The sequence below is a fragment of the Oncorhynchus kisutch genome, linkage group LG11, assembly GCF_002021735.2.
Source record: "Oncorhynchus kisutch isolate 150728-3 linkage group LG11, Okis_V2, whole genome shotgun sequence".
Taxonomy (NCBI): Eukaryota; Metazoa; Chordata; class Actinopteri; order Salmoniformes; family Salmonidae; genus Oncorhynchus; species Oncorhynchus kisutch.
Window position 1 is genome coordinate 28,679,055 of NC_034184.2, and position 25,696 is coordinate 28,704,750.

The window sequence follows — 25,696 nt, forward strand, 5'->3', positions numbered from 1 at the left end:
ACTGGGATTTTTGCCCATTCTTCAAGGCAAAACTGCTCCAGCTCCTTCAAGTTGGATGGGTTCTGCTGGTGTACTACAATACTCAATTGGATTGAGGTCTGGGCTTTGACTAGGCCATTCTAAGACATTAAATGTTTCCCCTTAAACCACTCGAGTGTTGCTTTAGCAGTATGCTTAGGGTCATTGTCCTGCTGAAAGGTGAACCTCCGTCCCAGTCTCAAATCTCTGGAAGACTGAAACAGGTTTCCCTCAAGAATTTCCCTGTATTGAGCGCCATCCATCATTCCTTCAATTCTGACCAGTTTCCCAGTCCCTGCCGATGAAAAACATCCACACAGGATGGTGCTGCCACCACCATGCGTCACTGTGGGGATGGTGTTCTCTGAGTGATGAGAGGTGTTGGGTTTGCGCCAGATATAGCATTTTCCTTGATGGCAAAAAGTTCAATTTTAGTCTCATCTGACCAGAATACCTTCTTCCATATATTTGGGGAGTCTCCCACATGCCTTTTGGTGAACACCAAACATGTTTGCTTATTTTTTTCTTTAAGCAATGGCTTTTTTTCTGGCCACTCTTCCCTAAAGCCTAGCTCTGTGGAGTGTATGGCTTAAAGTGGTCCTATGGACAGATACTCCAATCTCCGCTGTGGAGCTTTGTAGCTCCTTCAGGGTTATCTTTGGTCTCTTTGTTGCCTCACCGATTAATGCCCCCCTTGCATGGTCCGTGAGTTTTGGTGGGCGGCCCTCTCTTGGCAGGTTTATTGTGGTGCCATAATCTTTCCATTTTTTTAATAATGGATTTAATGATGCTCCGTGGGATGTTCAAAGTTGCTGATATTTTTTTGTAACCCAACCCTGATCTGTACTTCTCCATAACTTTGTCCCTGACCTGTTTGGAGAGCTCCTTGGTCTTCATGGTGCCGCTTACTTGGTGTTTCCCCTTGCTTAGTGGTGTTGCAGACTCTGGGGCCTTTCAGAACAGGTGTAGATGTACTGAGGTCATGTGACATATCATATGACACTTAGATTGCACACAGGTGGACTTTATTTAACTAATTATGTGACTTCTGAAGGTAATTGTTTGCACCAGATCTTATTTAGGGGCTTTATAGCAAAGGGGGTGAATACATATGCAAGCACCACTTTTCCGTTTTTCTTTTGTATAATTTTTTTGAAACAAGTTATTTTTTCACCAATTTGGACTATTTTCCATTATATGAAACCCAAATAAAAATCCATTTAAATTACAGGTTGTAATGCAACAAAATAGGAAAAACTCCAAGGGAGATGATTACTTTTGCAAGGCACTGTAGGTATAGCTGAATCACAACACATTGTTATTCTCCATCCATGTGATGTGAAAATTAAGGTGTCACTGTGCGCCTTTGATACACCATCCCTGCCAGTGAGTATTGGATTAGCAGGCTACATCATGGCAGGGGCTGCAGTTCAGACTGTGATTCAGCTGCTAGCTCAATTCTGGGAATGTTTGCTCTTTGATGGTTCCCATACAGATATCTGTAGTTAGACACACATCAGACAGAGACAGACACACACACTTTTTTGATGGGATAATTGTGGTTATCAGCACAGTGTAGAAGAGTAAAGCGTTGCATTTGACATAATTATAAATCAGCAATTAATTTCTCTATCTGTAAGTGGTCAGCCTGATGCTTTGTTCTGTCAGAGTTCCGATATAACCATCCTTCTCGTTCTGTCAGAGTTCAGATATAACCCTCCCTCTCGTTTTGTCTCTCTTTCCCCACCCCCCTCTCTTTCTCTCTCTGACTGAAGGTTATTTTAGTCTTTGTCCGTCTCAGGAGGCTGTTTGAGTGGTTTGCTACCTGATTGAAATAATGATTATCTTAATTGAACCAATTTGGCCTCGGTCTCCACCACGGCTGCTGATAGGAAGGATAGAACATCACTCACTGTGCTCCACCCTCAGAATGCTTCCATGTGTTGTTGAATGGTAGAAATTTGCTTTTTTTTGTCATGTGGGTAGGAAAAAGCCCCTTGGGTGTGACATGACATCTCCAGTGGATGTGGAGTTAACATTGTTACATCACACCAGATGACAAAACCCATTGTTGTTCATGGCATCTCAACACCCTGTCTGTTTCTCTGGGGAGAGATGACTGGATCTGCCCTCTGTGCCCTCTACTGAAGGCATGGCCGAGCAACAGGGAAAGTAGATCATCAGATGCAGTGGACCATGGGATTAGATCCTGCAAGAGCACAGCTGCCTAAAACATGTGCTGCCATAATGGCCATCAGGAAAGGGCATCTGGGACTGCAACACACAAACGACTGATGAGGTCATTTACAGGAATGGAGAACTTGGAAAACAGATCAAATTGATTCATTTCTTGGTTCTGTCACTTTAATCTCTGAATAAGATGTATATTATTATGTTTATTGTGGGTCTACTTAATCGTGTGAAAACAGTTACGTTTACTTACTAATACATATACTGATATGTATTGCAGGTATACTGCAATAACCTCACGCTCCTGTTAATGTATAGAACTACAAATATGTTGTCTTCTTCTAATGACATCAACAATTACGTCATAAAATACGGACGCAAATATCATAAACATTGAACATTTGTACATTGAATTGCAAAGTCCATGGTTTGTGTTGTAGTGTAGCAGTTTACGCACGTGTTTTCATTTGGAACTTGCAATAAAGTTTCTTGTGACGTGAGAATGTTACTAGCCTATTGTTTCTTTATTGCCCATTGACGACAATTTACCATTTCCGTGTGCAAGTTCATATGATCAAAGTGAGAAATCGTGTCAAAGACAAGTCTGACTTTGAGGCAACATGGCACTGGTACTAATGGAGGAATTCGGTGAGGTACCGGGAGAAGGACGTGTACAGAAATGGATTCTGAAATCGTCTAACATCACAGTGGAAATCATAACACTAGGGTGCATCATAACAGCCATCAAGTGTAAAGGCAAGAATGGAGAGGTCAATGACATCGTTCTGGGTTATGATGATCTTGAGGGTAAGTGCTGATCTTGAATTCCTCCATGCTTAGCTGACTTAAAGGGATACTTCGGGATTTTGCCAATGATTCCTTTATCTACTTCCCCAGAGTCAGATGAAATCGTGGATACCATTTATATGTGTCTGTGTCCAGTATGAAGGAAGTTAGAGGTAGTTTAGCGAGCCAATGGCTAACTAATGTTAGCGCAATAACTGGAAGTTTCCAGTGTTCGCAGCCTGGTCTAATAGACTAGACGTAACATAGTAAATGTAAATCCGGGACACTCAATTGAATGATTTGTTATGTTTGGTATGGTTACATAGGACAGATGGTTACTTAATACAAAAACAAGGGTTGGTGTATAAGGCGAACTTCTAGCAACGACCGCCCAGTTCAAATCAGGACATTTTAGCAACTTTTCAACTACCTTTTTAAATCTATTTTACAATTATTTTGCATGTTAGCTAAACCTTCATCTATCCTTAATCTAACTCCTAAGCTACTTAATACATATAGCAAGCCAAAGGTTGCGAATTCAAATCTCATCAAGGACAATTTTAGTTAATTAGCCACTTTTCAACTACTTGCTACTTTGCAACTACCTAGCATGTTCGCTAACCCTTCCCCTAACCTTAACCCTTTTAGCTAACCCTCCCCTAACCTTAACCCTTTTAACTAACCCCCTAACCCTTTAACCTAACTCCTAAACTTAACCCCAACCCCTAGTCTAGCTAATGTTAGCCAGCTAGCTAACGTTAGCCACCTAGCGACCAAGCTAGAATTCATAACATATTGCACATTTTGCTAATTCTTAACATATAATACAAATTGTAATTCATAACATATTGCACATTTAGCTAATTCATAACATATCATATGAAATGGGTGATGGACGTACACAAACTAAAGGCGTGTTTTGGATTTACGTACAGAATAGTACAAAATGCTCCGATACCAGGTCGGTGTTTGACATATGTTAGCTATGCTCAATAGGGGTAAATTGTTTGACATGCAGTCTCTGAACTGGGAGGGGGGCGCATAATCAGAACTTTGACCTACTGACCTCCTGATGACTTATGAAATTAGTTTTAAAGTGCTAATGTGTGTGTGTCTCTGACATACTGAAGTCAGCAGGAGACACACAGAAGTCAGCCTCTGAAAATAAAAAAATGGATGGTTGCATCAACTGAAAGGTGGGAGGAATTGATAACAGGATGGTGAAATGATATGACAACTAAAAGCAAAGAGCCTGCACCAATCGAGAGAGAGAGAGTGTGTAGCTTGTGCTGATTATTGCTAAGAGTTTTATTACAAATATTAAAGTCTCTAGAGTGTTTTATGTGATGTGCATGGTAAACACTGAGCCAATGTGCTGTTTTATGTGCGATATCTGTGTGACTCTTGAATGAGAAACAATGACACGGCTCAACTGTTTTATTGCAGGCTATCTGGCCAACCCCAAGTACTTTGGTGCTGTTATCGGCCGGGTAGCCAATAGGATCGCCAAGGGCAGATTTGTGGTCGACGGGAAGGATTATCAACTGGCCATCAATAATGGACCTAACTCCCTCCATGGAGGACTGAGGGGCTTCAGCAAGGTAAAAACTACCAACCGAATCATGGAAACACACAGACTGCAGCATAGAAATGGAAGTTGAAGTATCTCGATGGAATGCACTTGCATATTAAGACAGGACTCACTAACACTATTTAAGTATCGTAGTGTAGACGTCAACATGACTACTGTATTGACAACTCTCTTACACAGATGAGTTGAGATCATTCTTGATTACCCCCAAATGAAAATAAGTAAAACTTTACAGTGCTGGACAAGTGTGCAAAAGAGCAATTGAAGTGTCTAGTTAGTGTGTAATCAATGTAATGTGTGTCATGATGACGGCAACCGGGTGCTGTTAAAAGCCTGAATGACTGGGCAGGAGACATTTTCTTAACCTTTCTTTAAAGGACCTGGGTATAATCCGTCTTCTGCAGTGTGTAGGAGGTGCAGTCCATTCTAAATGATTACCTTGATTTTCCTCATATCTCGGCGCTGCGCTGTGACTTCAGGAGAATACACAGGAATAAAGAGCCCAAAGGGAACGGCTGTAAATGTCTTATTGCAGCAGTAGGATCAATCTTTTAAAAATAAATCATATATTTTTTGTTTTGTTGTTGTTATATGAATGAGTTCAATAATCTGCTAGACATAAATGCTTCCTGTGTTTTTCTCTGTGGTCAGCACATTATGAGTGTTCTCCCCCGTCGGTCACACTACATGCCTTTTAATCAGCCCTGTATGGAAGCCATGGATGGATCCACTTTAAGCTGTGCTGCACAAAACACCGTTACCATCCAACCGTAGGCCTCAGTGTTCACTACTGCGTCATTACAACTGAATCAATTATAGGCATTATAAACTCGGCTAATGGCCCCCGGAAATAGCACTCGGCTATAGTATCTGCTAACTGCTCCATAAAGAGAAAGCTATCTAAGCCCCTGCACTCTCCAGCTAGAGAGAGGACAGACACAACAGCCTTTCTATAGTTCCATCTGGCTGGTGAGATGTCTGTGGATAGTCTTTTAGCAGATTCAGCTCCATCTTTCCCAGATTTGATCAAACATTAGCGCCTTTGAAGTCTGCTGCGAATATTTACAATCAGATTGTTCTCTTTGATTACGTCTCCCTGGGAGATTGTATCAGAAGTGTGAAAATGTGGTATAACAACAGGAATATTGTTCAAGTTAAAAGCAGTCCTAGTTTTCTTTCAACAACTTTTAAAATAATATATTTTGTTTTATCCAGGGAAGAGCAGTGATATTTGATAAACCAGAGCTCAGACTGAGTTGTAATAGATCAGTCATATTCATCATTCCATTTTCACCTCGGGGGTCGGACTCTATTATCCATGCGGCGCCAAGAACACTGCAATTGCATGATATAAATTCAAATTGTCGTCATTCCTGTTCCGATCACCAAGGATACAAGAGATAACATCATGAATTATTCATATCATGTCTCATCTAGGCTTTTTTTATTCATACACCCATAGACCCCATAGTGCCCGATGTTTCTTCAGGTCAAGTTGATTACTCATGAGCCCAAAATCCTGAGCCCACACTTTTAAACTCAGCTAGAAGTCCTCTGGTTACAAATCAGTGTCACCATTCCATTCACACGCTTGTCTTGGACCACAGATTGATCTCATTCACATCTGTTGTAGATAGAAACCAAGGCCACACAACAATGACATGGAGGGCTTCTGTTATGGAGTGGCAAGTAGTGGAATGTAATCGCTGAAGAGAGATGGCAACCAGGCCTGACTGTGGTCACTTAGCAACTGTCGCATTCTCAATTAGCATGGAAAGATTTGTTTACAGACAGATGCAGAGGCCACTCTTGTTCTTTTTGCTAAGCCACAGGTGTCCTCCAGATCACACCGTGACTCATCCCCTAGCACTCTGAAGGGCTGCTAGTTGTAAATAGCAGGTAGCACTGGTAGCACCATGATGGAGATGACAAACTGATGGATTATAAAAGGAGCGGCAAACAGAAGATTGCATCATACTTTAAGTCTTGATGACATTCCTATTTCAAGCTGAGAGTAAGCTACAGAGGGCCAGAGCCAGCTGTCAATCAAAGGGGCTTCGCATTAACTGCAGGCAGTGTTTGACATTGGCTGCTGTCAGTGGAGCAAATACTTATTTTTTTAAGCGCTGCTGGGGAGATTTGACGGTGCACTCCACCGAGAGAGAGGTGGAAGAATTGCTGTGGTACAGAAAGAAAGCGAGAGAGAATGGGCATGCAGAAAGTGTGTGTGGGGGGGGGGGGGGTAGAAGGAAGGCTGGAGAGAGATTAGCTCCAGGAGATGTATCAGAGCCTTGCCGATGCATGCTACCCCATTTTTAGCTTGTTGTTAGTACATCTTGTCCTTGCGCTTCAGGCTCCCTAATGACAGGTTCCTCCTATGACCAATTCACCCTACTCTGCCCCCCCCCCCTTTATACCCCTCTACCGCTGTCTCTTATCTTTCTTTCTCTCCCTCTAGCTGTCTATCTCCCATCGCACCCTTTCTCTCCTCTCTGTCTCTGTGTCTCTGTCCCTCCCTTCCTCTCGTTCCCTTCCTCTCTCTAGTAACTGAAAGTGCCTATTATAACATTCAGCTGCAGTGTGGGCCATGGAGGATCAGAACACTTTCAGAACATTTAGACGGTGGATTAAGGTCAAACACAATAATGCTGGGAGATGATAACAAAGGTGTTCCATTGTTTGAAAGATTTGAATTCAGCTCTAGTTCATACAGGATTAGCTCATGGATTTGAGGCAGAACTGGGGAATCACTTTTTTGGCAGTTAACCCAAATTTCTCCTGTAAGTCGCTCCGGATAAGAGCGTCTGCTAAAGGACTCAAATGTAATTGATTTATTGATTTGCCCCTGTGCTGTGCTGTGTTCCAGGTGATATGGGGAAGTGAGGGTGTGGAGGGCGGGGTGCGGCTCACCCTCACCAGCCCAGACGGAGACCAGAATTACCCCGGGGAGGTGCAGGCCTCTGTCACTTACACCCTGGAGGGGGACACACTGAGCATCCAGTACCAGGCCCGCTCCACTAGAACCACCCCCATTAACCTCACCAACCACTCTTACTTCAACCTGGCTGGACAGGTAGGACGATGAGGAGGAGCTGTCCTCTGTCAGACAATTATGCAGTGAAATCATGTTAAAAATGTATGGATAGAACCAGCCAATCACTGGTAAGGCTCCTTGGTGGCAGAGAAAAGCAGACTCTTTCTATATTGTTGGCTGTGTTATTCTGTGTCAGTATTTAAATCAGACGTCATCGGGGGATTGCAGTGTGATTGGTTATTGACAGCCCACAGGCATTATGTTGTGGAATACACATACGCACCTCCTCCTCAGTATCTCCTTGTCTCTTCTGCTGTCAACGGAGTGGTAACGGGGTTATTGAATGAAAGTGTTTCAAGAGAGTGCACGTTCTGAGTGACAGTGTCTCAGAAGCGTGCATGGGTTGAGATTGAGGTGCTTTTTAGTCTAACGCTAACTGAGCTTTGTTTAATAGCATGGTAACAAGGTGTGTGTCTGTGTGTGTGTGTGTGTGTGTGTGTGTGCGTGTGCGTGTGCGCGCGCAGGGCTCAGCTGACATATACGACCATGAAGTGTCCATCAACGCTCCAACATATTTGCCTGTAGATGACGTCATGATCCCCACTGGTAAGAAAGAAAAATACACTTTTCTTTTAAATAAATGATATTTGTATCACAAGGGAAAAAAACTGCTTTTTATAGAATAGTCTCAAAAGCTCCCGGAGTAAAATACCAGATAGGATAATTACATGGATAGAATATTACCTGCCCTATCCTAACCCCAACCTCTCAGAAGTGAGCATGTCAGACATACACAACATGACTCAGCTGAATGATTTTTAATTGGAATAAGTTTGTATTAAAGAGGGAATGTTTGCACTAGTCAAGTTAGCCTTTACTCTGTGTGTATCACGTCTCCTACCCTGTTGAGGTGTATAATGAGGATGAGGTGTTGACCTGTGCGTGTGACCCTCACGCGGCAGACAGACACACTGAGCTGTCAGGAAGCTGCGGTTATATGTTCTTACTGACAGACAGACACAACCTGTGGGCCTCTGTTCTAGGAGAGCAAATTTGTGATAACAATCTTCTCCAAACTCAGAAATACGACTCTGACTGATGCATGTTAGAGTCAGATGCATCAGATAGCAGACAACTGTTTCCCTTCAGTCTTCAGATTGAGTGTGCTCCAGGACCCTCGCACTGTTTCTCACTCTACAAATTATAATCTGTAGAAGAGTAACAAAAAAAAATGGTTAAACAACTGTTGGGAAAGATTTAGGTTAAGGCCTTAAAAGTCTGCATCAACACACACTGATAAGAACCCCCTACTTTATCAGTTGACCGAATTGATTATATAGCAGAAAGCAATTTCAGCCAAAATGTAATCTTTCGCTCTCTCTCTGACTTTAGTATAACATTTAGGGCACAGCATGAGGCTAGACAATACTAGATCGCCTGAATAAGACTATAGATTGTTAACTGGATGTCAAAGACTTGACACAGTGCAACATAATGGAAGTGGATTGATGGGATTCAGGCTGTAATCTTCCATCAGGCTTAATCAGCAGAGCGAGAGCAGCTGGGGAGAGCAGCACGACTCAGTAATAATTTAGTAGGGAGTCCAAGCGTCGCTCCATTAGCAATGTCTGCATGACGTTACGCCACAGAGAAACGGATATGTTTCACCCACATGAGTGGAGGGACCACAGCACTGCCTAAAATGTAGTGTGAAATAATGATTTTTCCATCTTTTCCTAGAGTGCCTAAATTACACAAAAACAGTCCGCAATGAAAATGTGAATGATTTGCACAGAACAGTCATCTTTTCTCTAGGAACAGATAGAATAGAAGTTGGTTAGGCCTTTGGCCTATTGGTTAATGTTGCCAGGGTCATTTGAATGGTAATACCACAGGTATGGAGGACTGGATGGTGAATCCTAGTCTTTTTTTTGTTTGTAGAAGGGATAAATGGCCATTATAGCAGAGTGACTGACAGCCAGTTCTTCTTCTCCTAAATACAGGAGTCATCTATCTCTCTCTACCGACTCTGTCTGTCTTTATCAGTGTCAGTCTCCTTTTCCACTCTCTCTCTCTCTTTCTCCTCTCCTAAAGATGAGACTATCACTACTAGACAGAGGTCTAACGCTGTTGAGTTTTAGAATAATCATTAACGTACTCCAGATTAACCTATCCAAGCTCTCGCAGACCTTTAAATAAACACATTCATTACAGTTCAATTACCAGTCCGCCCCGTGGGACGGCCTAATGGTGCAGACAGAATAGTTAATGACTGTTTATTTTTAGAGTCGGTTTTGGAGCCGCAGTAAATTGGGCTTTGGGATTTAGAGTAAATGTTAGTCCATGGAGATTCTAGATACATGTTCTGCTTGCTCCAGCTGATGCCTCTGTTTGTTTGTTTGAAATTGATAGTAAGAGCCTGTTGGAGCACCTGTGTATTTTTCATTTTGAATGGCCCAGGGGTTAGAGGTCAGATGCGAACCCAGACTGATACCTCCAGATCGAGAGAGAAAATGAGCGATTGTGTCCTTGCAAAAACATAAAATGAATCGAAATCGGAATGGAAAACCAGACACTAATCTAGAATCCATTATCCCTTCCACCCCCCCCCCCCTCCCACCACACAAATGCACCTGCTGCCCTCTAGTCCATACTAAGATGCTTCTTACCATACCAGAACATCAAGCGTTATACCAACAGCCCCTAAACACTCTAAACCAGTTTACAACTCACTGATCCAGACTAGAATACATCCCACAAACCAGTTTGCCACTTGATAGAACCTTGAGGAGCCTTCACGTTATTTTTCTTCATACGTAATCACTTAATTAAGTCATCTTTGTGGTTGTATTTGTTTCTTCTCTGTGTTGTCTGTTTGGATAGTTTTTTGTTGTGCATGTGAAAGGCCCTCTGTATCATGTCACTAGTTTAATTTCCTGTCTCAGTTCCTGTTGAGACACTGGATAAATGAGGAAGCCGATCTGATTGATAGCCACTTTCGTCATGGCGATATTTTTGGCCTGTGAAATTGCAAGGGGATCAACGAGGAGGTGGTTTGGGGGTGGGCAGGCTCTCTGAGAAGCCTTTGAGTTGCTCAGCATTTAATAAGACCGAGAATGTGATCTGACATTAGTATGCTGTCAAGGAGAAAGGGGCTGTTTGTCCTTCATACCACCTCCTAAAGTCACTCTCTATGTTACAAAGGTTTTTCCTAAAGGAAAGGGAGAATACATTCAATGGAATTGGGAGCTTAATGTCGCTTTATTTTAGATGGTTTGACATAATCAAATATCCTCACTCTTTCAATAGTGATATGTCTTTCTCAGTTCATTTTCTGTCTCCTTGCTAATGAATTTGAAAGCCTATTGGCGTTGGATGTTTGCCAGTTAATTTAGGTGATGTGTCCAGGTCCTCAGCCCTATTCATGTCAAAACTGTCATACCCAGCTCTATCCCTGCTCTGTCTACAGGCGAGGTCAGACCAGTGGAACACACACCCTTTGACCTTCGGAGGCCAGTTCTGATTGGCCCACGGCTGAAAGAAGTGCCTGGGCCTGGGTTCGACCACAACTTCTGCCTGTCATCACCTGGAGATGCTTGGACAGAGCGCATGTGTGCAAGGTGAGGCCAAACTATGTTGGGCGGTACAGTGCAGTCTTGCTGTTTCTTGATAAAGCATCAGTAGTGCTCTTGCAGAGCATAGAAAATGCATGAACACTGCACAGTGCCCGAGCTACAACCTTGGATAACTGAGTGACTGTCTCTCTCCTACCATACCCTCACCTCTGCCCTCCCTCTCTCTTTTTAGGGTATTTCACCCAGCGAGTGGGTGTGTTATGGAGGTCAGCACCACTCAGCCCGGCGTCCAGTTCTACACAGCCAACTTCTTGGATTGCTCTTTTAAAGGAAAGGGTGGGGCCTCTTATCCTAAACACAGTGCCTTCTGCCTGGAGACACAGAACTGGCCTGACGCTGTCAACCAGGTACGCTGTCCTTTAAGGTAGTCCTTCACTAATGCATGGAGTAGATCAGCGGTAGAGGGGAGAGCAAGAGACAGCTAACTTGGCCATGGTTCAATAATAGTAGTCTGTGTAGGCTGCAACCATTGAGATGAAAGTTGATGTTTAGCCACAGTCGTGGTTTGCCTATGGGCTTAACTACTGCTGCTGTAGACTTTGTATTGACAAGGAACATTACACACTGTCAGTACTCTTCTCCTATTTAAGTCTGGTGGGTCGACATGTATTTTAATCACTGCAAGGCAGGCTGCTAAGACACACACACACATTTGAATTGTTCCTGAGCCTTCTCCTCACAGCCCATTATCTCTAATAAGACTTGACTTATTAATTCACCACTCTAGTATTTTTTTGGAATAACTACTGTTAAGGTACGACATTAATGATGTGTCCATTAACTAAATGATAAATGACACCGCTACTGAAAAATTAAGCCTAGAAGTTCATTAGATTATCTTTGTATCTAACATTGCAAATGCCCAGCAGTTTAGTTACATGCAGATTTTTCTCATGAAAGTAAAATCAAATGGACTTATACTGATCAACAGACCTTCATATGGTGAATCATCCTCATCATACTTGCTTTGTAATTATGTGTAATGCTTTGATGAGCTGTAACAGGTGAGTTGAAGTCTAACAGGCTGACAACACTGTTCGCGTGCGCCAACGAGCGTCTGCATTGCCATGGGCTGAAATAGAAATCAGTTCTATTTCTGACGCAGATCGCGCTGCAAGTCCTGCCTCTCCCATCTCCTCATTGGTTTATAGAAGCAGGTACCCACGTGCCATCTCCTCATTGGTTATACGAACGAGGTCAGTGGCGGTAATGCATATAATTTATGAAAGTTGCCAATCGCAATATAAAGTCAAGAGACGAAAAAGCCTGGAAGGAGGAGAGATGACTAGAAACGATTCGGTTGACCGTTTTATGTGTGGATTAATTGGCAGAGTAGAGGACCTTGTGCATTTCAGGTAAAATAACAACTCAATGTTTATATCCCAAGACAAATTAGCTAGCATAAATGTTGAATGCTTTTCGACCTGTCCCCAAATGAATTTAATTGGTTCAGAGTTTGTTTTGATATTTTAACCTGCGTGTAGTAATCACATTTGGTGTGGGGGGACAAAATACATTTATGCACGATGTCGCACGCGCACAGCCGGTTTGGGTTCCGTGTAAAGCAGAACCTAAAGGAAATGGCAGTCAGTTACAGTTAGAAGATGGTATACATGAGAGCAGAAACGTTTCACGGCTCGAATGGCGTGACTCGATTGTAGTTGGTGTATAGGCAGTAAAAACATAATGTAGAGATTGTAGTTGGTGTATAGGCAGTAAAAACATAATGTAGAGATTGTAGTTGGTGTATAGGCAGTAAAAGCATAATGTAGAGATTGTAGTTGGTGTATAGGCAGTAAAAGCATAATGTAGAGATTGTAGTTGGTGTATAGGCAGTAAAAACATAATGTAGAGATTGTAGTTGGTGTATAGGCAGTAAAAGCATAATGTAGAGATTGTAGTTGGTGTATAGGCAGTAAAAGCATAATGTGGAGATTGTAGTTGGTGTATAGGCAGTAAAAACATAATGTGGAGATTGTAGTTGGTGTATAGGCAGTAAAAACATAATGTGGAGATTGTAGTTGGTGTATAGGCAGTAAAAGCATAATGTGGAGATTGTAGTTGGTGTATAGGCAGTAAAAACATAATGTAGAGATTGTAGTTGGTGTATAGGCAGTAAAAACATATTGTAGAGATTGTAGTTGGTGTATAGGCAGTAAAAACATAATGTGGAGATTGTAGTTGGTGTATAGGCAGTAAAAACATAATGTAGAGATTGTAGTTGGTGTATAGGCAGTAAAAGCATAATGTGGAGATTGTAGTTGGTGTATAGGCAGTAAAAGCATAATGTGGAGATTGTAGTTGGTGTATAGGCAGTAAAAACATAATGTGGAGATTGTAGTTGGTGTATAGGCAGTAAAAACATAATGTGGAGATTGTAGTTGGTGTATAGGCAGTAAAAACATAATGTAGAGATTGTAGTTGGTGTATAGGCAGTAAAAGCGTAATGTGGAGATTGTAGTTGGTGTATAGGCAGTAAAAACATAATGTAGAGATTGTAGTTGGTGTATAGGCAGTAAAAACATAATGTAGAGATTGTAGTTGGTGTATAGGCAGTAAAAGCATAATGTGGAGATTGTAGTTGGTGTATAGGCAGTAAAAACATAATGTGGAGATTGTAGTTGGTGTATAGGCAGTAAAAACATAATGTAGAGATTGTAGTTGGTGTATAGGCAGTAAAAACATAATGTGGAGATTGTAGTTGGTGTATAGAAGAGATTCAAGGGCGTGGTGCATATAATATTGATGTAAAGGAGTTTAGGAAGGTTGTGTAAGAGCAGAGGACAGGTTCCGTGAGTTGATGGAGATTTTGTAAGAGCACAGATTGGAATCATGGGAAATGGATTGTGGTCAGAAGTGTGTGGGAGGGGAAGAGGCCACTTTACAGATGGAAGGAGAGGGGGAATGGAGAACGGGTGGAAAGTGTGTAGGTGCGCGTGTGTGACTGGGTGTGTTATGCAAAATAATTGTTCAACACTAATAAATCAAATATTATTTCATAACAAATCAGCACATTAGGATTGAGAACAATGTGGTGGAGGCAGCAGCAGCAGAGACGAGGAAACAGCCCTGGCCTTAGCCTAATTGTCTAAGAAAATTGAGGAGAGAGGTAACCCCAATTTAATTAGGTCTATAATCAATAGACTTCCTGTTAAATGTGCATGGCTTTATAAATCATCCATGTATATCTATAGAAACAAGGCTAGCTTCTGTTACCTGTTTGAGTGTTTGTTTAATAGCCTAGTGATTCCGTGAGCACCAAGCCTCATGCAACGTCAAAATGTCGGATAAAGCAATGTCACAGATTTGGCTGTTTTTAATATTTGATATGCTATTAAAAAAAATCCCGTTAGAGCAGACTCGCTGTTATTTTTTTAACATGGTGTGACTGTTGGGCTCGTTCTTGAGTCATTTGTGTGTCTTAATTATTTGATAAAACCGTGTGCTTATTAAAGCATCAGACAAGCTCAGTGCATATGTAGTTGATTTTATTCAAACACATAGGGTGTGTCTGCCTATATACGCAATCGATTGGTCGAAAGAACTGGACAACAAGATTTTTTTTTTTGTCGGGGACAGCCCAAGTATTGAGTTTTCTCCTTGTCGCCAGAGCCCCTAATCCCTATAGCATGCAATGTAATAGAGTGCTTTGACTTCTTGTGCTCTTGATTCATTGGGCACCTTCAGCTTATCAGTGAGCTGGCTGCCCTTGGCTAGAGTTACACTCCTGCATGGCTGAGCTGACCAGCAGTTCACTAGTACAGTTTTACACAGGTTGGAAATACAGTATAGAGAGATGAGAGCCTCATGGACTTTATGGCATTATTATTGAAACATTTGCCCTTGCTCTGTACATGTACACTTTGGCCCCTGTAATCATGCATTTTAAAGAACCAGACATTTGTTATTGATATACCTTTTACATCTGATGAGGTTGTGTTTGTGTGCTGCAGAAAGCAGCAAATCATATACACTGATTATACAAAACATTAAAAACACCTGCTCTTTCCATGACATAGACTGACCAGGTGAAAGCTATGATCCCTTATTGATGTCACTTGTTAAATCCACTTCAATCAGTGTCGATGAAGGGGAGGAGTTGGGTTAAAGAATGATTTTTAAGCCTTGAGACATGGATTGTGTGTGTGCCATTCAGAGGGTGAATAGGCAAGATAAAATATTGAAGTGCCTTTGAACCGGTTATGGTAGTAGGTGCCAGGCACACCGGTTTGTGTCAAGAACTGCAATGCTGCTGGGTTTTTCACTCTCAACAGTTTCCTATGTGTATCAAGAATAGTTCACCACCCAAAGGCCATCCAGCCAACTTGACACAACTGTTGGAAGCATTGGAGTCATCGGCCAGCATCCCTGTGGAATGCTTTCGACACCTTATAGAGTCCATACCCCGACGAATTAAAGCTGTTGTGAGGGAAGGCGTTCCTAATGTTTGATATACTGCCCATATGTATACTGTTCATATAGACAGCATACAGTCACTAGTGAAAGTCAACAAACCCCTTGCACAGTAAATGTTTTTATCAATCTACACAACCTAGTTCACATTTTCAAAGTGAAAGATGTATTGATTGCATATGTGCTTATAACTCAGAGTTAATACTTGGTGGAAGCGCATTTGGCAGCCATTACAGCTGTGAAACATTTTGAATCAATTTCTACCAACCTTGCACAACTGTTAGGGCAACATACAGTGCCTTCAGAAAGCATTCACACCCCTTTACGTTTTCCACATTTTGTTGTGTTAAAGCCTGAATTTAAAATGGATTAAATTTAGCTTTTTTGTCCCATAATGTCGAAGTGGAATGATGTTTTTTGAAATTTGTACAAATTAATTAAAAATGAAAAGCTGTTTTCAGTCCACAAGTATTCAACCCCTTGTGCTTAAGAAGTCCCATGAACTCACTCTTTGTGCAATAAGTGTTTCACATTATTTTTGAATGATTTATTTATCAGGTAAGTTGACTGAGAACACATTTACAGCAACAACCTGGGGAATAGTTACAGGGGAGAGGAGGATGAACGAGCCAATTGTAAACTGGGGATGATTAGGTGACTGCGATGGTCTGAAGGACAGCTTGGGAATTCAGCCAGGGTTAACACCCCTACAATAAGTGCCATGGGATCTTTAATGACACCTGTTTTAACATCCCACCCTACACAGGGCAGTGTCCCCACTCACTGCCCTGGGGCATTGGGATATTTTATTTTAGACCAGAGGAAAAAGTGCCTCCGACTGGCCCTCCTACACCATCTGGTCTCCCATCCAGGGACTGACCAGGACCAACCCTGCTTAGCTTCAGAAGCAAGCCATCAGTGGGATGGTGCTGGCTTAACTACCTCACCTCTGTACCCTACACATACAATTATCTGTAAGGTCCCTCAGTCAAGCTGTGAATTTCAAACACAGATTCAGCCACAAAGACCAGGGAGTTTTCCCAATGCCTCGCAAAGAAGGGCACCTATTGGTTGAGTTTTATTTAACCAAGCAAGTTGACTGAGAAGAAATTCACATGAATGACCTGGGGAGTAGTTACAAGGGAGAGGGGGATGAATGAGCCAATTGTAAGCTGGGGATGATTAGGTGACCATATGAGTGCTAGATTGGGTATTTAGCTTCTGGTCTCCCATCCAGGGACCAACCACCACAACCCTGCTTAGCTTCAGAAGCAAGCCAGCAGTGGGATACAGGGTGATATTCTGCTGGTAGATGGGTTTTAAAAAAGCAGACATTGAATATCCATTTGAGCATGGTGAAGTTATTCATTAGACTTTGGATGGTGTATCAATACACCCAGTTACTACAAAGATACAGACATCCTTCCTAACTCAGTTGCTGGAGAGGAAGGAAACCGCTCAGGGATTTCACCATGAGGCCAATGGTGACTTTAAAACAGTTACAGAGTTTATTGGCTGTGATAGGAGAAAACTGAGGATGGATCAACCACATTGTAGTTACTCCACATTACTAACCTAATTGACAGAGTGAAAAGAAGGAAGCCTGTACAGAATATACATTCCAAAGCGTGCATCCTGTTTGCATCAAGGCACTAAAGTAATACTTCAAAAAATGTGGCAAAGCAATACATCTTTTTGTGTCCTGAATACAAAGTGTTACGTTTGGGGCAAATCCAATAGAACATATTACTGAGCATGGGTATGCTTGAAGTCATTAAGGACGGGGAAGTTTTTCAGGATAAAAAATCAATTAATGGTGCTAAAGCACTGTATTTAATTTGAAATAGATTTGCAAAAATGTCTAAACATGTTTTCACTGGGGTATTGTGTGAAGATGGGTGAGAAAAACACATTAAGTCAATTTTGTAACAAAACCAAATGTGCGATAAGTCAAAGCGGTATGAATATTTTCTGAAGGCACACTTTGTAAAAATTGCTCAAGCTCAGTAAATTTGGTTGGGAATCATTGATGGACAGCAATATGCAAAGCTTGTCTTTCATTTGTTTTAAGCAGATTTACACCAGGAATATACAGTACCAGTCAAACGTTTGGACACCTACTCATTCAATGGTTTTTCTTTATTTTTACTATTTTCTAGATTGTAGAATAATAGTTAAGACATCAAAACTATGAAATAACACATATGGAATCATGTAGTAACCAGAAAAGTGTTAAACAAATCTAAATCTATTTTAGATCATTCAGTGTAGCCACCCGTTGCCTTGACAGCTTTGTACACTCTTGGCATTCTCTTAACTCTAATGTGTGGAAGCCAGGAGAAGCTAAATGTGTTTATGTTAATTAGCGGTCAATTACCGTGAGGCCGACCGTTATTTGCTTGACAATCATCGGCTGACAATTTCGTGCCCGCCACAGCCCTAGCTAAGAGTTGTGCAAAGTTGGTAGAATCTGATTCAAAATGATTCACAGCTGTAATGGCTCCCAAAGGTGCTTCCACCAAGTATTAACTCTGGGGGGTGAAGACATCAAGACATACGCAATTAAGACATCTTCATTTATTTTATTAATTGGAAAATGTTCTCTAACTTTCTTTCACTTGTGGAGTAGGTTGTGTAAATCTATAGGACAAAAAATATAATGTTATACCTTATTAGATTTCATTTTAAGGCAGCAAAATGTGAAGGCTGTCCAATCCTCCTCTGTAGTTATAATGCACTCTGCCCCTCTCTTTTTGCTGGCCCCCTGTGCTGCCAGCAGATATATGGCAGTAATTGTTGCTTGAGTAATCACAGCATCAGCTTATAACGGGAGTGCCTGCTATGGAGACCATGAAAGATTTACTGAGCACTGTATACTCCTCTCTTCTGTCCTCACTGTAACTCATTCCCTCGCCTGGACTGTCTCTTCTCTCTTCTCCCCATCTCTCTCTTTCTCTCTCCATCACTGTTTCTCCCTCTCTCTCTGTCCTTTCTCGCCTGCCCTGCACGTTATTGCCTCACCTCTATCCATCTTTCTCTCTAGGCTCTCTTTGTCTTTACATCCATCCATATCAAACTCTGAGAAATTGAATTCTGGGCTGGAAGACTGGCCTTTTAAGTAGGAGAAGGCTGCATGAGGTTGATTTCCATAAATCCTGTTCCTCCATTCCTCTTGCTGTGCTAGCCTTGTGGAGATTAGTTTCACAGCTTCTCTTCTTTCCCACAGTGTCAGTAGAGTGAATTAAATATGAGCAGGAAGAAGGACCAGTACAACTGTATTCTATACTATGTACTGTATCTTAGTCTATGCCGCTCTGACATTGCTCATTCATATATTTAGATATTCTTAATTCCATTCCTTAGATGTGTATTAGGTATTTGTTGTGAAATTGTTAGATATTACTGCACTGTCGGAACTAGAAACACAAGCATTTCGCTACACCCACAATAACAAATCCAATTTTATTTGCCAGATGCGCCGAATACAACGGGTATAGATCTTACAGTGAAATGCTTACTTACAAGCCCTTAACCAACAATGCAAATAGTCTGGGTAGCCATTTGATTAGATGTTCAGGAGTCTTATGGCTTGAGGGTAGAAGCTGTTTAGAAGCCTCTTGGACCTAGACTTGGTGCTCCTGTACCGCTTGCCGTGCCTTCATGAGTGCTAAACACGTGTATGTGACCAATAACATTTTATTTGATCTGTACAGGTCTATGAGCCCCATTTCTGTCGTTCCAAGTGTTTACGTACTGTATGTGGGTATTTGCATATAGGCAAGAAGAGTGTTTGAAACCTGGCTAACAAGGCTAGCTTAAACAGAGGGAATCACAAGCACTCATGAAGGCATGCACACACACACATCCCTAAATACATACACTGCTGTTCAAAGGTTTGTTGTCACTTAGAAATGTCCTTGTTTTTTAAAGAAAAACATTTTTTTTGTCCATTAAAATAACATAACATTGATCAGAAATACAGTGTAGACATTGTTAATGTTGTAAATTACTATTGTAGTTGGAAGCTACAGATTATTTTATGGAATATCTACTTAGGCATACAGAGGCCCATTATCAGCAACCCTTTTACAATTATGTTAGCACAGCTGAAAACTGTTGTTCTGATTAAAGAAGCAAAAAAACTGGCCTTTAGACGAGTTGAGTATCTGGAGCATCAGCATTTGTGGATTCGATTACAGGCTCAAAATGGCAAAAAGCAAATAACTTTCTTCTGAAACTCGTCAGTCTATTCTTATTCTGAGAAATGAAAGCTATTCCATGCGAGAAATTGCAAAGAAACTGAAGATCTCTTATAACACTGTGTACTACTCCCTTCACAGAACAGCGCAAACTGTCTCTAACCAGAATAGAAAGAAGAGTGGGAGGCCCCGGTGCACAACTGAGCAAGAGGACAAGTACATTAGTGTCTAGTTTGAGAAACAGACGGCTCACAAGTCCTCAACATGCAGCTTCATTAAATAGTACCCGCAAAACACCAGGCTCAACCTCAACAGTGAAGAGGCGACTCCGGGATGCTGGCCTTCTAGGCAGAGTTGCAAAGAAAAAGATCTCAGACTGGCCAAAATCTCAGACTGGCCAAAAAAAATAAAAAATTAAGATGGGCAAAAGAACACAGATACTGGACAGAGGAACTCTGCCTAGAAGTCCAGCATCCTAGAGTCGCCTCTTCACTGTTGACGTTGAGACTGGTGTTTTGCGGGTACTATTTAATGAAGCTGCCAGTTGAGGACTTAAAATATTGCCGTCTTGGTAGATTGGATACAGCTACAGTGCAAACAGTGCAAAAGTGCTGTCAGCATGAGATTTTAACAGCTGCTGGTGGGTTTGCTGTCCGGTAATTACAGCCATTTGAGTTGCCTGCCGCTACGTGGGTCACATTCAGAGTTCGCTAGCGCCAGGTCTGGCCCCTGCCCTTCTGTACTGTAGGAGAGGCAGGGACCCATGCAGAGATACGGCCATTTGCATTGGATTGAGCTCAAGAACAAAGTGCACAGGCAAATGACAGATTGAGAAGCACTTCCATTTGCATACATGCATACATACATACAGTATCAAACCGCTGCGCATACGGGAGCCAGAGAACACTGCAGTTGGAGCAAACAGGATGAGGGGGAGGAAAGGAGAGTGTGGGTGGGAACACAGGGTGCAGGATGAGTCAAAACAGGATATGAGGAGAGAGTGGTAGCCACACACACACACACCCTCACATGGAGAGGTTTGAACTGAACTCTGCCTCTTGTCTTCTTCCGACTGAACAATGTCAGCCAGTCCATGTTTTAACCTCAGTTCCCTTTTTCTGTTCAGATACTTCTCCAGTTCCTTAAACCTGACCGTGTCCATGTGATGGGAAACACCATGTGTGCGGGTGTACGTTTGTTTGTGTCCCACAGGGCGCACACTGGTTGAACCAACGTGGAATACACGTTGAATTGAGGTCTGTGACCAGTGGGGTGTGTTTGTTCCTTCAGCACATCCATTGAACCTCACATTGAGATACTGACTCAATGTAGCTGTCTGTCATGTCACAAATTGGCCAACAGAAAGACCTCCTCCATATTCACTCCTAACCTCCTAGCAACCAATTCTACAGTTGCATGTACCTAGCAACCAGTTTTAGCCCGCCAATGAGTCTTCTAAAAGACGACACAGACAGAAACCTTGCTTCTGTCTTCAATGTGACCCTCCTGTGTCCTGTTCTTCTGGTGGGACCTTGACGTTGTGACCCTATGTTTATGAACAGGCCTCTTTCCCCGATGCTCTGCTGAGACCAGGGGAGCAGTACCGCCATGTCACCCGCTTCACCTTCTCCACCGCCTGACGGAGAGGAGGGGGGTGGGGAATCAGGGGTCAGCATCAAGCAGGGAGCGACCAATCAGAATCCCAGCCACTGATCAGAGCTGATCCTTTGCTGATGAAAGGATGGAGAAACACGGCACAGGAGTTGTTTACACTCAAATCAGAAGGTTGATTTTGTAGTATTCAAGAACCAATCTGAGATGGACAGGTAATGATTTTGAAATTAAAATGATGATGATGATGACATGATTAGAGGTGATGGGTTCATAAAGACGCACAGGTACAGTACCAATTTGACTCTCAATATCCTCCACATTGCTTTGTTCCCCTCTTTACAGCTGGACTTTTACTGCATTAAACATTGTAATATCCACTACCATTTGAAGTTGGCTTTGGGCCCTGTTCAAATTAGGCTTTACACTTACATAAATAGTACAGTTCATGCATAAGTATATTAGTTTCCACTTTCCTTTGTTGTTGGGTAGACAGGGTCTCTTTTGCTCCATTACTCTTACAATATTTTGTGGCCCAAAATATTGTCACCCTTGGACTTTTTCTCCCTATTTCTTATCAAATAATTTTACATTTAGAATAACTTTTGATAACTGCCAACAAATGCTTATTGTAGCCATCAATGAGCTTGCTGCACCTTTCTACTGGCAATTTGGCCCAATCTTCAGCAGAAAACTGTTCTAATTCTTCAATGTTTGAGGGATACCCTCCACCAACTGCTGTTTTCAGCTCTTGCCATAGGTTATGGATGTGATTCAGACCTCATCTCTTCGCTGGCCACTCTAGAAGAGTCCCGTGTTTCTTCTTAAACCATTCCACGGTGTTGTTGATGTGTGTTTAGGGCCGTTGTCCTTCTGGAAGACCCACAACCTTCAACAAAGTATGTTTTTGGACCCTGGGTCGAACATTGGTAGTCTGCGGATTTCATGATACTGTGTCTTGCACACATTCGAGGCCCCCAGTACCAGAGACAGCAAAGCAACCCCACAGCATTATCAAACCTCCCCATGTTTGATTGTAGGGAGGGTGTTCTTTTCTTTTGTAAGCTTCATTTGGTCATAGGTAAAAATAGGAAGACTAAACTGCTGAAGGAGACACAAGATAGCCTGATTGAATTTCTCAAAAACCCATCTCATCAAGCCTTAATCCTGTGGAAAATGTTCTGTGGACAAATGAAACAAAATTAAAGCTCTTTGGCAATACAGATCAGGGCTGTGTTTATTGACGACCAAATTAAGCATTCAATGAAAAGAGCACAATTAAAGATGAGGGTGGTTTGATAATGCTGTAGGTTTGCTTTGCTGCCTCTGATACTGGGGGCCTTGAAAGTGCGCATGGCATCATGAAATCAGCAGATTATCGGGTGTTTGAGTCCAATGTTCAACTCAGCGTCCAAAAACTGAAGATCGGGCCAAATTGCCAGTAGAATGGTGCAACAAACTCATTGATGGCTACAATAAGCATTTGTTGGCAGTTATCTTGGCCAAAGGCGGTGCAACCAAGTACTGGCTCCAGGGTGCCAATAATTTTGTCCATGCCATTTGTCTTTATTTTCTAAATGAATTTGAAACTTAAGTTAGCAAAAATAAATTTGGTTTTGCAATGTTGAAAATCCAATAAGGTGTGGTGACAGTTTTATTTAATATGTAATTTATTTGAAAAGAAATAGAGAATTATTTAGGAAAAGTGCAAGGGTGACAATCTATTTGGCAGCTACTGTATGTATTCAACTCCCTGGAATGTATTAATTGTGTATCTTATTGGTATTCACTGGAGTGATCTTTGATTATGGGACTCAATATTGGACTCTATTGCAATTCAATGAAAACACCCATTATATTACCTCTTCTACCTTGACGTACAGAGCCTTCAGAAAGTATTCACAAACCTTGACTTTTTACGCCTTTTGTTGCGTTACAGCCTGAATTTAACATGGATTAAATTGAGATGTTGTGTCACTGGCCTATACAATACCGCATAATGTCAGTGGAATTATGTTTGTAGAAAGTTTTCCAAATTAATAAAAAATGAAAGCTGAAATATCTTGAGTCAACAAGTGTTCAACTCCTTTATGGCGAGCCTAAATAAGTATGTGAGTCAAAATGTGCTTAATAAGTTTCATGGACTCACTTGTGTGCAATAAGTGTTTAACAAGATTTTTGAATGACTACCTCATCTTTGTACCCCCCACACACACAGATAATTTTATGGTCCCTCAGTTGAGCAGTGAATTTAAAACACAGATTCAACCACAAAGACCAGGGAGGTTTTCCAAGGCCTCGCAAATAAGGGAACCTATTGGTAGATGGGTAAAAATTAAACATTTTAGTTTACTCCACAATAGTAGCCTAAATGACAGTGAAACGAAGGAAGCCTGTACAGAATAAAAATATTCCAAAACATGCATCCCGTTTGCAATAAGGGACTAAAGTAAAACTTCAAGAAATGTGGCAATTTGTTTTTTAACTTGATGTCCTGAATACAAAGGGTTATATTTGGGGTAAATTCAACACAACACATGTTGACAGCTGTGCCATACAGATTGCAAAATAGTTGGGAAGATTCAAGATTCAAGACTTTGCTTTTCAGCTAAAATTATTGTACAGAATTCTTGCCACCAACAAAATGTTGAATATTTGTGGCATACAATCATCACAGCTCTGCAGATTTTGTTGTGAGGATACAGAATCAATAGACCATTTGTTTTGGTATTGCCCTCAGCCTGTTTCTGGTCTCAGGTTCAGGAATGGCTGAAAATGAATAACATTGATCTAAAATTAACTGTAGAAATAGTATTGTTGGGAGATCTGGAGAGACCGGGTCAGTCAATTACTAATATACTAATACTCTTAGTGAAAATATGTATCTTTAACTTGCAATCTGTGGATTCTATTAAATTAGATTCAAATTGTATGTTAAACATCACAGCTTAGTTGAAATATATGTGGTGCGAAGAAATCTGAAGAGGGTGGCCAGCAGAGATAGATGGGAGGGGCTGAGGGTTGGGATGTGGAATTGGAGACAAGTGGGAGTGGAGTTGCTGTGCGGGGGATAGAATGATGGTCAAAGATAAAAGTAAAAAAATAAAGTCAAAATAAAACATAACAAAAAGTATGTTTGAATGACACTGAGGGGCAGTATTGTTAGAGTTAATGCCTGTTTGCCTGAGGCTGATACCGTGCAGGTGTTTGTACACATGCATATACACACACACTCATTCAAATGCAAACACGCGCACACATGTAAATAGTGCCACAAATGCACTCAAACATATTCAGTTGGCCTTGCTGTTATGATTTTTGTTGTCCTTTGGTTTTTGCATTGTTGACACTGGTTTCATCTGTGGGTCGCTCTGGATGGGACACTGTTGATGACAAATGTGATGTATATATTTGAGTGGCTTCACTGCAAGTAGATTGTATGTTTTATATATTCAATAAAATAAAACAAACACTGAGTACCGCTCTTCTTATTTTCAAGCGTGTTGGCTGCATCATGTTATGAGTATGCTTGTCATCGACTAGGACTTATATATATATATATATATATATATATATATATATATATATATATATATATATATATATATATATATATATATATATATATATATATATTATAAAGATACGGAATAGAAATATTATAATTTTTCTTCCACTTTGACATTACAGAGTATTTTGTCTAGATCATTTACAAAAGATTACAATTAAATACATTTTAATCCTAACTTGTAACACAGCAAAATGTGAAACAAGTCAAGGGTGTGAATATTTTCTGAAGGCACGTTCTAGTAAATGAACAATCAGGTTTGTGGGAGCGTTATGTTTCCCTTTCCTTCCCCTTTTCAAAATTTCTCTGACTTCTCCATTTAGTCCAGAGACCAGAAAAATGCCCATAAAAAGGGAGAAATTACTGTTTTTGGGCAATAGAACTAGAATACACTTCTAAGCATTGGTATAACCAGTGTGTAGGGGTCCATATAATCAATGGATGGTAAATCAGGTTGCAGTTCCATAAACTTCTTAACTGAATGATTCTGAATGAATCCATATCAAACTACTGTTGGGAGACTGCAGAGAATTACACGTTTTGTGTTTTGTTCCTCTGAATGGCAGTACTTGTCTAGTCCAGGGCTCTCCAACCCTGTTCCTGGAGAGCTACCCTCCTGTAGGTTTTCGCTCCAACCCAAGTTGTAACTAA

The 25,696-nt window shown here is 41.3% G+C and overlaps 1 protein-coding gene across 1 annotated transcript; it reads left to right on the forward strand.

The window, feature by feature from the left end:
* Positions 1-1,649: 1,649 nt before the first annotated feature.
* Positions 1,650-24,954, forward strand: galm (galactose mutarotase). The gene is made up of 7 exons (XM_020495321.2): positions 1,650-3,015; positions 4,441-4,595; positions 7,452-7,658; positions 8,144-8,225; positions 11,089-11,239; positions 11,427-11,601; positions 21,429-24,954. The coding sequence occupies exons 1-7, from the start codon at positions 2,829-2,831 to the stop codon at positions 21,504-21,506; spliced, it is 1,035 nt and encodes a 344-aa protein (XP_020350910.1). The 5' UTR covers positions 1,650-2,828; the 3' UTR covers positions 21,507-24,954.
* The last annotated feature ends 742 nt before the right edge of the window (positions 24,955-25,696 follow it).

Coding starts and splice junctions, on each gene's coding strand:
- galm (XM_020495321.2), top strand. CDS start 2,829: ATGGCACTGGTACTAATGGAGGAATTCGGTGAGGTACCGGGAGAAGGA. Junction 7,659..8,143: donor ACTTCAACCTGGCTGGACAG/GTAGGACGATGA, acceptor GTGCGCGCGCAG/GGCTCAGCTGACATATACGA. Junction 8,226..11,088: donor TGACGTCATGATCCCCACTG/GTAAGAAAGAAA, acceptor CTCTGTCTACAG/GCGAGGTCAGACCAGTGGAA.